The 15,538-nt window shown below is 37.9% G+C and overlaps 1 protein-coding gene across 2 annotated transcripts in view; it reads left to right on the top strand.

Moving 5' to 3' along the window:
- The window catches only part of LOC117603125 (pikachurin), a 91,548-nt gene that overhangs the window by 33,071 nt on the left and 42,939 nt on the right, over positions 1-15,538 (top strand). For both annotated transcript variants that reach the window (XM_034321946.2, XM_034321947.2), the window contains exons 4-5: positions 5,380-5,624; positions 6,590-6,869. In XM_034321946.2, coding sequence (XP_034177837.1) covers positions 5,380-5,624; positions 6,590-6,869 — 525 coding nt within the window. The remainder of the gene's footprint in view (positions 1-5,379; positions 5,625-6,589; positions 6,870-15,538) is intronic.

The raw sequence follows: 15,538 nt of genomic DNA, 5'->3' as shown, positions 1-15,538 counted from the left end.
TATTCTCTTTTGATCAATGTGCAATAGGCAGAAAACGTGTACCTTGTAAATTCTGCAATCAGGTGATTAAACGATCATATATAAATCTAGGATTTTATTTATAGACATTAAATTTATTCATGTTGGAAGTCATGGAAAAGTTTTTTCAAAATTTCTTCGATAAATTTCATCGTTGACTTCAGAAATCAAAACAAATGTCTATTCATTGGCTGTTTCCGTTTTAAATAGAAATAAAATTCTTTATTGTACGATAACGTTGCACGAACAGGCAGCATGTACCGAGACGGTTCAGTTGGTAAGCAGTTTTAGTACGGCGTCGAAATACGATCCTCGGTAAATTTGCTCGTAAACCGTTATCTGCGGTTATCCGCGGTTAATTGTTCCGGCTTCAGTTTCTGGAAGTAATGCATCCATTCGACGCGAGGGGATAACTTCGGGAGCAGACAGGCGAACGCGAATATCGCCGATAGAATGCCGTATCGCGAGTTACCGCGAAAGCTGCCAAGCGTCCGTGAAATTGCGAAGATATTCGAAACGCGTCGTTCAGCTCGTTAAACCGACGATCTATCTCTGCGTATAATTGTGATACGCAATCTGTCTCGTTCTGAAAATCCAAGATTTTCCATTAATTCGGGCATAGCCTGCTCCGTTTAACCATTTACCCTCTATATTCAAATTGTTTAATTAAAGAAACAGGTGCGTGTACGTTCTGAAACAACCTTGACATCAGCAAATGCAGATCTTTCCTGGTTAATGATCCACTTAACCTCCTTCCAGCTTAGTTGATTCCTTTCTCTTTTTCAATTGAAGCACGTTTTCAAATCCATTTTCGAATTAAACTGGGACATCTGTACAGCGACGTGCATCGGACAGTTTTAGGATGCGAGGAAAGATATCGGATCCGAGAAGAGTTCATTAGAGTTCTGAAATTAGAAGCGTCAGAATCAAAGTGCAAACTGAGAATAATGAAATTTCGTTCAGTAATTTGACTTAAATGCGAAGGAAAGTGAGCCTTTTTTTAAAGAAAATTTTGCCTGAAAGCAGAATTTTTCAATCTCAAAGTGGAACTTTGAATCTTGAAGTGGTTGAAGAACGCTCGGACCAGAGCATAAGCGGACGTTTATTCGAGCGTGTCGCTAATTCTAGTGCATTTAGCTGCCTTGTAAAATTTTCACGAATATTTCTCGACGGCCTTTCAGGAAGGGTGCGAAAGATGAAGCCAGGCGTTTCGTTCGTCCACTCTTCCCTTTTTCCTCTTTTTTTGTCACTTCGACTTTTCATTTCTTCTTCACCGTTTCAACGAGCTCGTTTTTTTCCTCGGAACTTATTTCTCCTTCTTCCAACGACTGCTTGTTCTTTTTTTTTCTTTCGCCCGCTGAATCTCCATTGTCTCTCACCCCTTTTGTCGTCGTCCATTCAATATTAATCGCAGCTCGTACGGTGGAATTTCGAATTTTCTTTCAAGGTTCGTCCACAGTGTAGCTGTTTTTCATCCTTCTGTCTTTTGTGCTCCAGCGAACTTCAAAAGGATAATTCCTTCTGTAAATGAAGCTCGGTTATTAGATAGTGGTTATTAAATCGTTGGAATTCGTGTCTTTCCTGAAGGATCAGATTATAATCCAGATATATTATATTGAATTTCTTGCATCGTTTACAATTATAATTCTGGCATTTGAAAAGTGGCGCGAGAATATAATGTAATTTGAGTTGCTAATTGATCAAGGTTTGAGGAATATTAAATTATGACGAGGATGATTTAAGTAGCACAGCTGTAAATGAATTGGCAGGTTAATAAATCGTGGAAAGTCACAGGTGACTATCAAATAATTCAGCGCGAGTTTAAACTGTAACTTGGCAATTTAGTGGAAGCGTTAGAGGAAACGTGCCGTGAATCAAAATTATTATTACACTAAGCCAACAACGTAATTTCAAGTTATATCGCCTTTAAGGGAAGTGCAAGTCCCGTTACAAGCACCTCGTTTCATCTTTCCATCTTCGAAACATCTTTCTTCGTCGTGCTGGCACACTTTATGCTTTATGCTTCCAAGTTGATCCGCGCATAAACCGCTTGCTAAATTTCATGAAACCTCCCGCTGATATGCAAATTCAAACACGTTCTTCAAGATACTTTAAAGTAACTAGAATTTACTGCCAGAATATTGATAATAAATTGAAAGAAAAAAAAAAACATTTTTTAAATGCCCTTTTAAATTAAAAAAAAAAAATCAAATTATTCTTATAGAAATTATTAAAAATTTGAAAGTTGATTTTTCATTTTGAAATAGAAAAATTAAAAAAAAAATTTTAGCCATAGTGACATCAAACATAATAATGTTCTAATATAATGAGAAATCTATAATCTTCCATTCTGATGATTTGCATTAACTATATTGGAGTTATATCAGCCAATAGCAAGGAAGATTAAGGAGTTACAATTAACAACGATCCCCCGAGTCGCATGAATACTAACAAGCTTGACACCCAATATTCGGTATCGGTGTCCTGTGATCCTATGACGCTTGAATCGTTAGTATCAGATGACACGAGCAATTATTATTGAGAACCATCCTTGTAAGTTCTACTCGTACAAACTTATCGGTGTTAGGAGGGTAGGAAACTAGGGTAGTACTCGTAAGTTATTGATATTGGAATCTACCTCCTACAGATTATCACTCTAACATTTTACAACTTGATCGTGACCTACTGAGAATTGCTAGTATAGTTGTCGAATGCATATGTCGATGAAGAAGGCGTCGGTACTATATCTCCTTTCGTGGCAATATAACGAGAGTCTACTGTAGTTTCTTTCTTTTATGACTGTGTTCTACGATTATTGCCATTCCTATGGTCTTTTTACCCCCTTCCATTTTCCATAATTCTACGAGTTAAAAGTTATCAATATTGGAAAACAGAAAAATAGGATTTGAAATTGAAGAGTATTGTAATAAAATTCTGATAAGATCGTTATAGAAACACGTCTCATTATTTCTATGATTTTCAAGAATCATCCAACTTTCAGATTCGTCGTTGATCACATTCGACGAGACTTCTCCATTTGTTTACGGTAATAACCACTTTTCCCTTACTTTATATTAAATTATAATCGTAACCGAACGAAACCAGGATGAAAAGCAAATGATCTACGTTTTCGTTATCTTCTGGATTTTTGAACCGGTATACCGTCCTTTCCTCCCAGAAGATAATGCAAGGTAAGCGAGCCGATTGAATAAAAGGTTCGCTTGAAACCAAGCGGAAAACGTATCCAACGGGATACTATGTCAAATTCCATCGGCGAATGAACTTCACTTAACCTGACTCGTGATACGAAATCAGATCAGCTAGGTGAATCAGCTACCAGCTTGGATGCAAATGTACTACAAAGCAGGGTACATTGTTGTGTAAGATGTCGAATGTAACTTGGAATAAGGAATGAAACAACATGCTATTTATTCGTTGGATTCAGTTTTATTTCTGAGAAAATATGGTTGGGAGACAGGTTGGAATAAGCTAGGAATCTATTGGGATAAAGAAGATTTATAGGTACTGTGGAATCATAGGATACTGTAAAATAGGTCGTACAAGTAAAGTGTAATAAGAGTATGACGCATCGTGGGTCTAAAATAAAATAAAAATAATGATGGGTGGTTGGTACCCTTAACGGGAGAATAGGGTTAACAGGTGATCAGCCAAGTGGAGTAAAATAAAAATGGGAAAATATGTATTTTTTTTTCAATTTTGAAGTTTATATCAATTATACAGGATAGCAAACGATGCAGTTAAATAGAAATATAAAACAATTGAATTGTAGAAAATTCCATTTTTATTTTTCCACTACAGTAATCAACGTACCAGTGAAACTCTCCTCTTTTCAATTTTACATTCCATTTTATAAATAATTTAAATTTTTCCCCTTTAATTTATCTAGTCCATCGTTTAAAATCAAAGGATCGTTAATTATACAGAGGAGGAGAGACGGATGAGTTATTCGTTTTCGTTCGAGGGAGAATGATGGCGATATTATTTTCACGAAGCATTCATTACGAGCAATAAATCGGGTAACGTTCAATCGGTCGAACACGCAGCAGCATTGTCAATACGTCATAAAATCGATTCTGCTAGTTCGATAGGTGGATCGAGGGTGCGATAAAAGTTTCGCACTCGATTCGCGACTCGACGGAGCGGCGAGTCGACGTGCCTCTAATTCTTTTTATTTATTTATTTATTTGTTTATTTTTTTATTCCTGCGCGTCAAACGGATGAGAAAGGATAATAGAGCAAATAAATTCGTTCGGTTGGTGCGAACGTGGCTGTTGCACAATTGAAAAATGACTATCTATTTTAATTAACGGAACCGTGCGTTCTCATTAATTTTAAACGAACGCCCCATCGTTTCCCGCGTGATTTGTTGAAAATTAAAATCCACCGTTTCATTAAATATCGTGCAGTAATGAAGTTTTGTTAGGAAGTCAGAAAATTTATTAAAATCCCACTGAACATGTAAAATGCAAAAATCACTTTTTTAATATGCCAGTCATAAAATGAAAATTTCTGTTTTATTATTTGGCTCGGGTAATGATCGGACCCTGGTCCGTTGTATATGAATTGTTATTTAAATAAGCTATCATTCTTTAGCACTAATTGTTGATTCTCTTTGTATTGAATGAATAGAGCAGGTGGATTCAAACGTCGACTAAGATTCTCGCGAAATTAATGCACCATTCTTTCCGTTTCCCCTTTTTATCGGTTCTCTTTCTTCGTGCTACTCGAGGATCCATTCGATCGCGAGCCAATCGAGGATTCCCGCGATTTCGAGTCGAGTAGCCTTTAGAATGATTCTTTCCGAGACGTTGAGGCGGGACGATTGTAGCAATTAGTGCTTAATTGCCGTTGCATCGAGCCGTTGAAAACCTTCGGAACCTCGAACGACCCTCGACCCGATCCGTTCCTTTCCTTTTCCTTCAAACTACGATCCAGTTGCCGTTTCCCCGTCGATTTATCATGCACAATGCTGAAGAAGGATTTCCACGGATACGAGGACACGACTACTTCAAATTTTAATAAGTCTACGAATACAACGTCCGGTTTTGGTGAAATAATCATTTGGAAAGGGTTGCTGGGCGTCTGTGCTGGTTTAATCTTTATCCTTTGTGGTTAAAAGAGATCCTTGGAAATTCGAGATTGCTTTTAATTAGTGAAAGGGTTAACAGAGGATTTAACATGAATTAGGTACATAAATTTCAATTGAATTTTTAATGGAAGAAGAAATATATGTTTGTGATTATTTTTAATTAAAACTCAAGGAATTTTGAGATTTTAATAATAAATATAAAAAATACATCATTTTGGTACAATGTTCTTTAGAATCTTCTTCTGTTCCAGAGCTGAATTCGACGTCTCCGTCGACCGGCGAGCTGGGTGAATTTGTCGAAGACGTCGAGAACGATGAATTAAATAAAGATAGAGACGATGACGAAGATGCAGTCGAAGACATCCTTTACATGCGTGGTGCATCCTTCACAATACATCTGGATCCACCCGCAGAGAATTCAACCACGAATTCCACGAAGATCAACGAGGAGACCAATGCTCCTCTTGATCGAGTCGAACCGCGAGCCACGTCTCAGGTATGTGACCAGAAATTCAATTTGAATTTTGAGACGTTTTCAAATTAACCTGAATATAGAAATTTCTATGATAATTAATTATTTGGGTGGTCAACTTTACCTTTGATATTTTAATTACCTTTACTTTATCTATTTTTTAATTTTTCTTTTAAATTTCAGCTACGAAACGGTAGGAATTTCGTCAGACAAATTTCAAACGATTGTCATTCCATGTAGATCACGTTTGTTGTTTATTGTTGGTCTTTATCGATGGCTTTTTTCTTTCCTATTTTTATTGAACAGCTATATTGAACGATTCGAACCTCGTGGAAGTAATTGAAAAATTGTTGAAGTTATATGTCAGTCGTAGTTTCAGCTCCGATTTCAGATATAACAATATGAATGGGAATAGTTCTGCTTTTTCCGCTTTTTTCCCCCGATTCTGCAATCTGCTCGAACCTTTCGGCCACTCGCTTATTCACTTCGATGAAAATTCATCCTGTTGGCCATTGTTCGGTCGGAGAATTTTGTTTTGGAAACAAGTAACGGTGAAACACGTTACCCTGTGTAATGTAGTTACAAAAAGAGGATGGAATTTTGTTCGACAGAAATCCGCAAAGTTATACAATTTTTATAAGGGCAAAAAGTGAAAAATAGTAGATAGTGAATTCCTTCCTTTTCATTCATTTATTTAAGAAATAAATAATTATCTAAATACTAATTAATTTGAAAAGTGTCCAACTCTGTCTACCACTTGATAGATCACAATTCTCCTTATTTCAACACTTAAAGTATAAATAAACTCGTTAAAAACCCTCCACTTCTGTTTCATCCCGCGCCCTTATCCGACGGATCTTCCGGCTAAAAATATCCTGACAGAGCAACAGGTCTTTTCATACAAGCCTGCCCCTAATTTCAAGCCCCAAATCTTCGATAATTCCAACTGAATCAATTAACTAACACCAGAGTTCATTTTTATGTTCCAGGGTCCGAATCTGGAGCAAAAATTACCCTCGACGATGGAGAGTATCGTCAGTACAGAACCAGCTTGCTCGTTAGATTGTGGACCAGCAGGCAACTGTTACATCGAACAATCTCGAGGGGATGACGTTGATCTCCTCGACGAGGAAACAGAGAACGCAGCCGATGATGCCTCGATGACGATGGACCTCGAAGGAAACGACGTAGTTCCCAGACGAAAGCAAGCCTCCTTCAGGCAACGGTGTCAGTGTCCCTTAGGCAGAGGTGGTGATCGTTGTCAGCTTGGTGAGTGATTCTCATTTTATATAATATTATCTATAAAATGTAGTGACGAGTCATATGCGTCTTATGCATTTTATGCAGTTTGATAGATGACGCACCATATGCGTTTTATGCACTTTATACAGTATAATGAATGACGTACCGCATGCATCTTATACTATTTAATGTAATATTCTTTGCTTTAATTTTTGAAACGAATCGGCTAAATCATTTATCTATCATATAAATTCCAAGATTAAAAGCATAGTTCATGAAAGTTATAAATCACTATATCGACCGGATTAACAGTGACGCGTGATTTGGTGTCACCGTACGAGTCTGCGAACTGCAAACTCCGTTCACCGGGTCAGCAAGGGGTTAGCACACTTTGATCTTAGTGCCATTACTCGGCTGTGCTGTCGAAGTGCACCGGGTGACACAATTTAATTTAGCAAGAGACCATCGTGCAATTAGAATCTTGTTCGGCGATGCGAGTACGCGAGATCGCTCGACGTTTCATTCGGTTCCCAACGGTATTTAATTGAACGGTACTCTGAAAAAAAGAAATAAACGACCTCGTTTATGATTGCACTTTTTACAGTAATATTTAACGTATTAAATATCCTGTGCAATGAAAAATCTCGGGTGAAAGTGTAACATAAATTAGAATGTCTTCAATTGAAATTGGTATTAATTTAAAAAAAGAATCTTTCAATTTTCACTAAAATTTATCTGTATTATTCCCTGCTGTTTCTTCGTCAAACACCTAAGGAAAAAGGGGGAATAGAGTCATCCTCTGAAATTTACTCAATTTTCTTCCTCGTTCTTTTATCTAATTTCCGTCTGGAACGCTCCACGTCTCCCGGTAATGTTCTTCGTCGAACAATTTATTCCCCGGCTAGCTCGTACAAATCGATCGTTGAATTATCCACGAGGAAATACGACGATCGGCCCCGGGAAATCCTAGTTCGCTTATCATTTATTTATTCGCTCGCCCGCGTAGTCGTTTTTTCGGACGCGATCTTCAGGATAAACACGAAAATGCATCGTGCGGTTTAAACGGGAAGCAGATGAAGCTTGAAAGCAGGATAATCGGGCAGGATAAAGAATTTTTCTTCGAAATACGTAAAATTTTTTGAATGGTAGAAACAAGATGATCCACGATATATCCATCTCCTAAATATCAGTTGATCCATTTCGAATATTTATTGATTACCATTTGTTTATTTAGAGCATCGGATAGCACAGGTTTATAGAGAGGTTTGCAATCAAGGAACAAGGTAATTCGTATCCCTCGACGATCCTTTGCCTCTTGGATCCCAGCAGTGATGAAGTTAGTCCCGGATTTAATGAAAGTACAATTTATTTGATCCAAACTGTTGCTCTGACTACGTAACTCGTTTGGCAAATATTTGACAAACATTAGTCGTACGAAGTTCTGGCTGGACTTCGACTCCGAATCAAACAATTCTAATTAGTGTTTCCACTTTATTTCTGTTTGACCAATTTGTTTCGAAATGTATTCATCATTGCTAGAAAAAGATATCTTTTGATAGAAAATTTAGAAGATATAATGAACTCTAATTAAACTACATTCTTAACCCTATTTGGTGTGAATGATTTCTTAAAGTTATTTTATAAATTTCTTTTAAATATCTCAAATAATTTTCAAATTAATTTTTTTTTAAATAAAGCTGCGTATAGAACATTTCCAATTTAGTGTATCCCATAGAATCACGCTTCACCAGATAATATATACGGCTATTCATCTGGGTATCATAACTAACTTCCTCTTCCTCAATACCTAGATATTTTTTCGAAACGTTGAAAACTACTCGCTTTGGGATAGGGAGTACACGAAACTCGTTAGAAAAGTTTTATCCTGATCCCCCATCGAGACTGTTCCGCTCCTGTTGTGTGTACACGCGTAGAATCGTGTTCGAAATTGCGCTCGACGACGACTTAGACGAGTTCGTTTCTTCTTCCGTTTCTGTCAGAGTCCCGTTTATTTCCGGTCTCGAAGTTCCTGTAAATTTTTAACAATGAAACGGGACCGATTCCTGTGAATCTGGAAAGTGTTGCAGGCTGTCTTATTCGAAAAATACTGAGGCTTTTTATTTAATTTTTAATTTCAACCCTCGAAAAGTAAAATACTTAGAAATTTTTATAATGTATCAAATTAATCGAGCTGAAATTAGAGTTGGAAATATTTTTTAACTTGGATTATTCTTCATTCGTTCAGCTGTTTACATCCATTTACTACCCGATGGATTCACGCCAGCCAGAGACGTCTGAGACAAGTTTCCGGTGCATTATAGCCGGAAGAAACTTTTCTGTGCGATCTCGAAATCCTCTTAAGATCTTTTCCGGTTCTGCACTTTGTTCCTCTTAGCCGTTCTCGCGACGACCAACTCGCCGGTCAGACATTTCGAGCAAACATGTCGATTGAAACGTACCCCTGGAAAGAAAAAAGGTGAAGAAACGCGAAGGAAAGACGATACCGTTCTTCGAATAAATAAAACAAAGTCGCCAAGCTTGTCGATTCGATCGCAAACAATTTTACGATCTGGATAGGTATCTGGATACCAAGATTCCAGATTTACAAAATTATAATTAAAAAATTATCGTTGCACAAATCTTTTGAACATCAATAGAAATTTTGAACTATGAGTGCTCCAAAAATGTCACAAGAGTCGCGTATCAAAGGCTAGCTAAATCGAAAGTAACGCCTCTCTCTGGTTGAGCCGGAAGTTGGACGTTATACGGTCGCAAACTTCAAGTTTAGTTCGAGCAGAATCAGAGGAGGAGCTGATCTGCATAGCAGATCCTAAGGACCAACCAGTGAATTAGACTTATTAGGGAGAAAGACATCGTCGAGATCGGGTTGGGATCATTTATGGTCGGACATGCTCCGAAAGTTGTTCGCCCGATGAAAGGACAATTAGTGAAACTTCCGGGTATGCTGGGCTTCTATGAAGATCTAGATGGCGAGAGAAACTTTTCGTAGGTTTCAACTCGAACCGCTCGGGGAGAATCGTGAAACTCTTGGAATCGAAGTGTCGTGTAAGTACTTCTTGGAAAATCGAATAGGATCTATTATGTGTTTCATGATTTATAGTTTGTGCTCTTTCGATATAGATATTTAGGAACTTTAGGGTTGTTTCAAGATTTTCGGTATATAATGCTATAATAATACCAGAAATAAATAAAAAATATAAAGTTATGAATAAATTTAGTAAGTTAAGTTTCGAGAAGACCTTTGACCAGTCAGCTACAATAATAGACGTCCGTTTTACGCGGGCGCTTCTAGTTGTTCATCGTCAAACAGAATTAATAAGAAGGCAACTTCTACTCTGCGAAACTTTAACTTCTTGGAGGGGTTGAAAAACGAAAAGTTTCGCAAGAAACTTTTTAGTTCTGTGAGAGAAACAAACGCCTAGCTGCTTTTGATATCTCTTCACGGATAAGATAAACAATTTTTTAACATCGTTGAGAGAAAATGATGTTCATCGATCAAACAAGTTTCCAACTTTGTGATTTATTATTCTGTAATATATAACAAAACAGTTTAATTGTAATTGTTTTTTATTTACAATGGCTATCAAATAATCACTGTTATTGAAGTTTTTAATTCCAATTATCGTTAAATTGTTAATTAAAATATGTCATCATTTCCTTTATTCTCGTACAACATACAATTCCGCAAATGAATGTCTCTTGTGTTCATTCATTAAAGTGTTATAACTCAGAGGATGTTAATTAAAACAAGCTGTGTAATTTTGAAATTCTGTTAAAATTGAAAAAGCAATTAATGAAAGAAATTACGATAATATTTATACAGTTATCGTCACTGATAAAAAAACAAAATCTTTTCAAATTAAAGCTTTTTCAGAGTGATACTATCGTTAATGATATTTATTTATTAAATTTACCACACAACGGTGTCTATTTTCACGGCACCGTTCGAGTGTTAATTATCATCATCAGAAATCAATTAGTGTGTAGAGAGTAAATAGAATAACGTTTCCACAACCGCATGCGATAGGAACATCAACAAGGATTATTTGTTCCATCGACACCTTTGAGTAGTTGTAAATTTTCCCAGGAAACATCCGTCAAAGTGCATCTCACGCGTGAGCTGCAAATTGCAGGAAATGCGTGTTAATAGCCGGTACGCGTTAGAACGCAAAGCTCTAATTTTGCAAAGTGCAACTCATTCATAATTTCTGAACCGCTCGTGCTCTTTCATGGAACAAGCCCTTGCCAGGCTGTGATTTACGTCGCGGATGAAACGATGGGACGAGAACTTTTTATCCCTTTCAGTACGCATAAACTAGGGGGGGAAAAAAGCGTGTCTGATATCGGTGAAAGTAGACGATTAATTATTTCTTTGCTTTGAATAGCTTTCTCACATATCCGATGTTTGACAACGTTTGAAACATTCGCTTTTTCTATCACTCTGAAATAATTTGAAGCGGAGATTTTTTAATTTTAATCTTTTTAAAAAGCAATGCTTCTTTTAAAATCCATCAATCTTCTCGAAACACCGCGAAAGCAATCTGGAGCAGCGTTCAAAGTCCGCAAAATCTTCTTTATCTTGTTAGAAGTTTTCTTGCTGTTCCTGGAACACGGAACGTTACTCTGTTTCCTTTAAAATCGAAATATCCTAGCAAAAGCAATCCCACGTGGGAGACACGCCTTCGAACGATCCATTATCCTCGAAACGACGAAATTCCAACGTTAGCCGGAGTCAAAGTAAATAATTGTCGTTGGCAAGGGAAAAAATGACGTGGCTGGAGTTACAGTTTCATTACGGAACGAGTGAAGTTGAGTTATCGTCGTGTTTTCCACGGCAGCTTCAGTCGCGAAGAAGTAAAGAGAAGTGTGGAACGATGGGCCACAGGTTCGTGATAAATCAAAGGAATTAGGTCGGGACGAATTTATAGTCGTGATCATTATGATTGATCACGTGCAAATGACACTGGTATACCTGCGTGAAAGGGAAACATGCTGCTGTATTTTGTCGACAAGACTGAACGTCTTAATATGCAAATTTATTAATGAAAATATATTTCAACCCGTCAAAATGATATTAGAAATATGATCGCACGATTCGACGAAATTTTGGAAAAATCATCTTATTAGAATTTTTCATATTTGAATATTCTTTGTTCATTGCCTCCCTCGAAAGGTGTAAGTGCTTCCTAAATTACACCGAACTATCGACCCTTTCCATATTCAATTTTCATCCCTCTATGCTGAACTTCTGAAAGCGATTTTCCAAACGCGTAACCAGCTTTCTTCGTTGGCCAGTTTAGGAGTGGAACAAAAATTGCCAATGGCCTTTCAACTCGCAAAGATCCCGCGAACGACATCCCGTAATGTTACCATGAACGTTCCACGAGGGCTCTCTCGAGCCGCGGTCCCTATAAAGGCGCCATTCCGAAGGCGGATGGAATTACGTGCCGTTGGAAAGAAGGGGGATTGTTGAATCGAAGGGTCGCGGATTCCGTGACTAAAGGGATTTCACGAGGTCGCGTGTCCGAGCAGCTATTGCATCGACGCCATGAACGTCTGGCTCGGTTGGCTTATTACCATCATTTCCATGGAAGCACACGGTACACGAACTATGGAAACAACCTTCCACGTGGACGGCTTATCAACAATTTCGTCGCCATCGCGATAATACTCCAGAGAAGGTTTATCCTGTTCCCTCATCTAAAGTGTTTCTTTCTCTCTTCACTAACCATGTGTTTCAATTTTTTTTTTCTTAACCCTTTCATTGTTTTGGCAGAATACTAATAGTGTAAGATACCGAATTGAAATTCTTAATTTTAACGTTAGTCTAAATGGAAAATTGAAAATTCGATTTCATAAAATTGATATGATCAGATATACATGCTCTGATCCCTACGTTTTATTTAAAAATATAAATTCCGTCCTAGACTTTAAAAAGAGAATAAAAAATGATACTCTTGGAGTTCACCCTGAAACCCTAAAATTTCCAGAAAAATCATGAAACTTCAGCAACGACGGGCCTGTTCGTTATCGCGAGACGCTCGTAAACGTCGACCATGAAAAAAAAAAATACAGGGGTGCGTGAGTTACGCTACAGCCAGCGACCCTTAGAGGGTTGAGTAACCCAACGAGTTTAGAGGCTCGGATACTTAGAGCCGACTTTGTACGTCTTCCGACGAGAGGGGTTGAAAATACGCGGCTGCACGTTCGCGAGCAAGCGACGTTGTAAAACGCGCAGGACCATGTTTTTTCCACGACGTTTCGCGCGATGAAAGTGGCTCGACCGCCGGATACATCTCGACCCCTCGAGCGGAAAATTGAAAGGGCCAGCTTTTCCACCCCTCTTCGAATGATCGCGAGTGCTTGCTTTTTGACACTCTCGTGCACGATTAATTCCTGCATTCGACGGGCTGTTGCCTAATTTTCTAAAAGAGAAGGTGTAAAAACAGTGACGAGTACTTGAAATATGAATTATATTTAGGATTCTTCTCAGGTTGATTTTAGTTGACATACTAAAATTCACTGACCCATATCTATTCCATATTTGCTCCATATTTCTGGAGTACCGAATAAAACTTGGCAATAAGACAATTCGATGGTTGTAAGAGCATTGCAAACACGATGGACATCTTACAAAGCAAAGTTAGAAAATGTCAAGATGAATCCAGTGACACTGCAGGTTTTATAGACATTATTGATACTGCATGAAGTTTTCAACGTGAAAGTTAAAGAAGATTCGTGTCTTTAAAAAATTAATTATCTCTAAAAATTGAAATTGAAAATTTCCTCAGAATTTATATACAGTATAGTTGGATCATTTTTGAAAGAATAATATTGGACAGAACGAAGCACATCGTTCAACGAAGGTAACTCTTCTCAGCCTCATTCGCAGAACTATCTTGGTCCGAGAAGCTTTTTCTCCGGTCGTTGTAACGATGTAACTTTGCAGCGAGGCGTGCGTGCCTAACGAGCGAGGCAAGTTTTGAAGGTAGAAAGGGCCGGTGCTCGTTTCGCTTCGCAAACTCGTGTCCGCGAACGGCTACCGATGATACCACGAGGGTAATTTAGCAAATAAGTTGACGAGGCTGGGAGAACCATTGCTATAATTGCGCGACACCGTTTTTCCACTCCCGTTTTCAACCATTTTGCCAACTGTGAAACGAGACCCGTCGAGTATCTCACCCTTCGAGTTACGTAACATCCTCGGATAACGGCTTCGCCGTAAGTTTTTGGGGGGTGCGCGTTTTAACGCGCATAGTTTATAATCCTTGGTTGTAGAAGGGTTGGGAGAAATTCAGGTTATGCTATGAACGACTACCTACATGCTGGAATTATGCTGTGGATGAAGTTTGTCGAGGATGCGCCCGGTTAAAGAGAGAAGTTTGAGCTGATTTTGAAGTTCCCTTTGGTCTGTTGTGTTTGTACATTTAACAGCATGTTTGCTTTTTGGTTAATACGAATGACTAGGGAGGATTTCAAGGGATAGGCTTAGGGGTGTTTATATTGATTATTGTAGGAAGCTGAATGTTGATCTTGATATGTGATTCATTTAACAGGGGATGATTCTAATAATGAAGGGTGGGTTTTAGAATTTAAATTTAAGGTTATTTTGGTGTATTAAATTTGTATTAATTTTTAGTGTAAAATAAAAAAGAATTTAATATTATAAATTTCTAATAGGAGTTATAGGGGATGAAAATTTTAATATAATAGTAATTCATAAAATTTCAAGAAATTCATGCAGTCTTATTCTTAAATCGTATCTCCACGAGTCTGAAACATTCCACAGAAAGAGGGATGAAATTTAAACCTCGTCGTATCGACGTTCCACTGGTTGACTTTTGGTGACAATGCGGAGGCATTGTTTTTCCGTTGAAAAAAAAAAAGAAGTGGTAGACGACGGTGTTGGTGGCATTGTCGAAGATCCGGTGTCTTTTTCTCGTCGCCTTGCCACTTCCCGTTATTCTCAACGGAGCCCTCGATTATTTTCTATTCAAAGCCGGCGCCGCTCGTTTCTCGAGTGGTGTATCGTTCCTCGCCCAAAAAGAAGCTTCCTTTCTTTACAAACGTCTTCTTCTTACACCGATGCACCGATACATTTGAATATCCTTGGAAATTTCTTCTCTTTTCCCCAGCTGACCTACATAAACGAATCGAACAGAGCCAGGATATTATCTATATGGTATTCTTGGGTATTCTTGGGTATTCTGACCGCTTTTATTCCGAATAACGTGATACATATTTCTTGATTCTTGTTGCCGTCTGGATAGCTTGAACTTCCCCCTGGATTTCCAGCTTTTTCATGAATAAATTAGCGAACTTCTTGGTAAACAGGCTATGTTGTTTGGTGAATGTTTCTTGACGGAGATTAGTTTCTGTTCCACCTGGGTAACTTTTTTTTTCGGTGCTTCTTGTAAAAGAGATTATCTTGGAAAAGAGATTTTATATAAAAATATAAAAATTATGATAGCTATTGTAATTGGTCTAATTTTTAAATACCAAGACACGGTATTTCCATCGACATGGAAGGAACAAACGATCTCTGAATTGCATCGCGGATCTTTTCAATATAAAAGGAGCAAATGTTTGAACGTAGAATATAATGAAAGCCATAGGAAACAGTAAACCCGATGGATTGAAACGAGAGATCGTGTTTCGTTCGTCATCCAAGAACA

Source organism: Osmia lignaria, chromosome 12, assembly GCF_051020975.1.
Source record: "Osmia lignaria lignaria isolate PbOS001 chromosome 12, iyOsmLign1, whole genome shotgun sequence".
NCBI classification, from domain to species: Eukaryota; Metazoa; Arthropoda; class Insecta; order Hymenoptera; family Megachilidae; genus Osmia; species Osmia lignaria.
The sequence above is the reverse complement of the archived record's forward strand: the minus strand, read 5'-3'. Positions and strand labels throughout refer to the sequence as shown.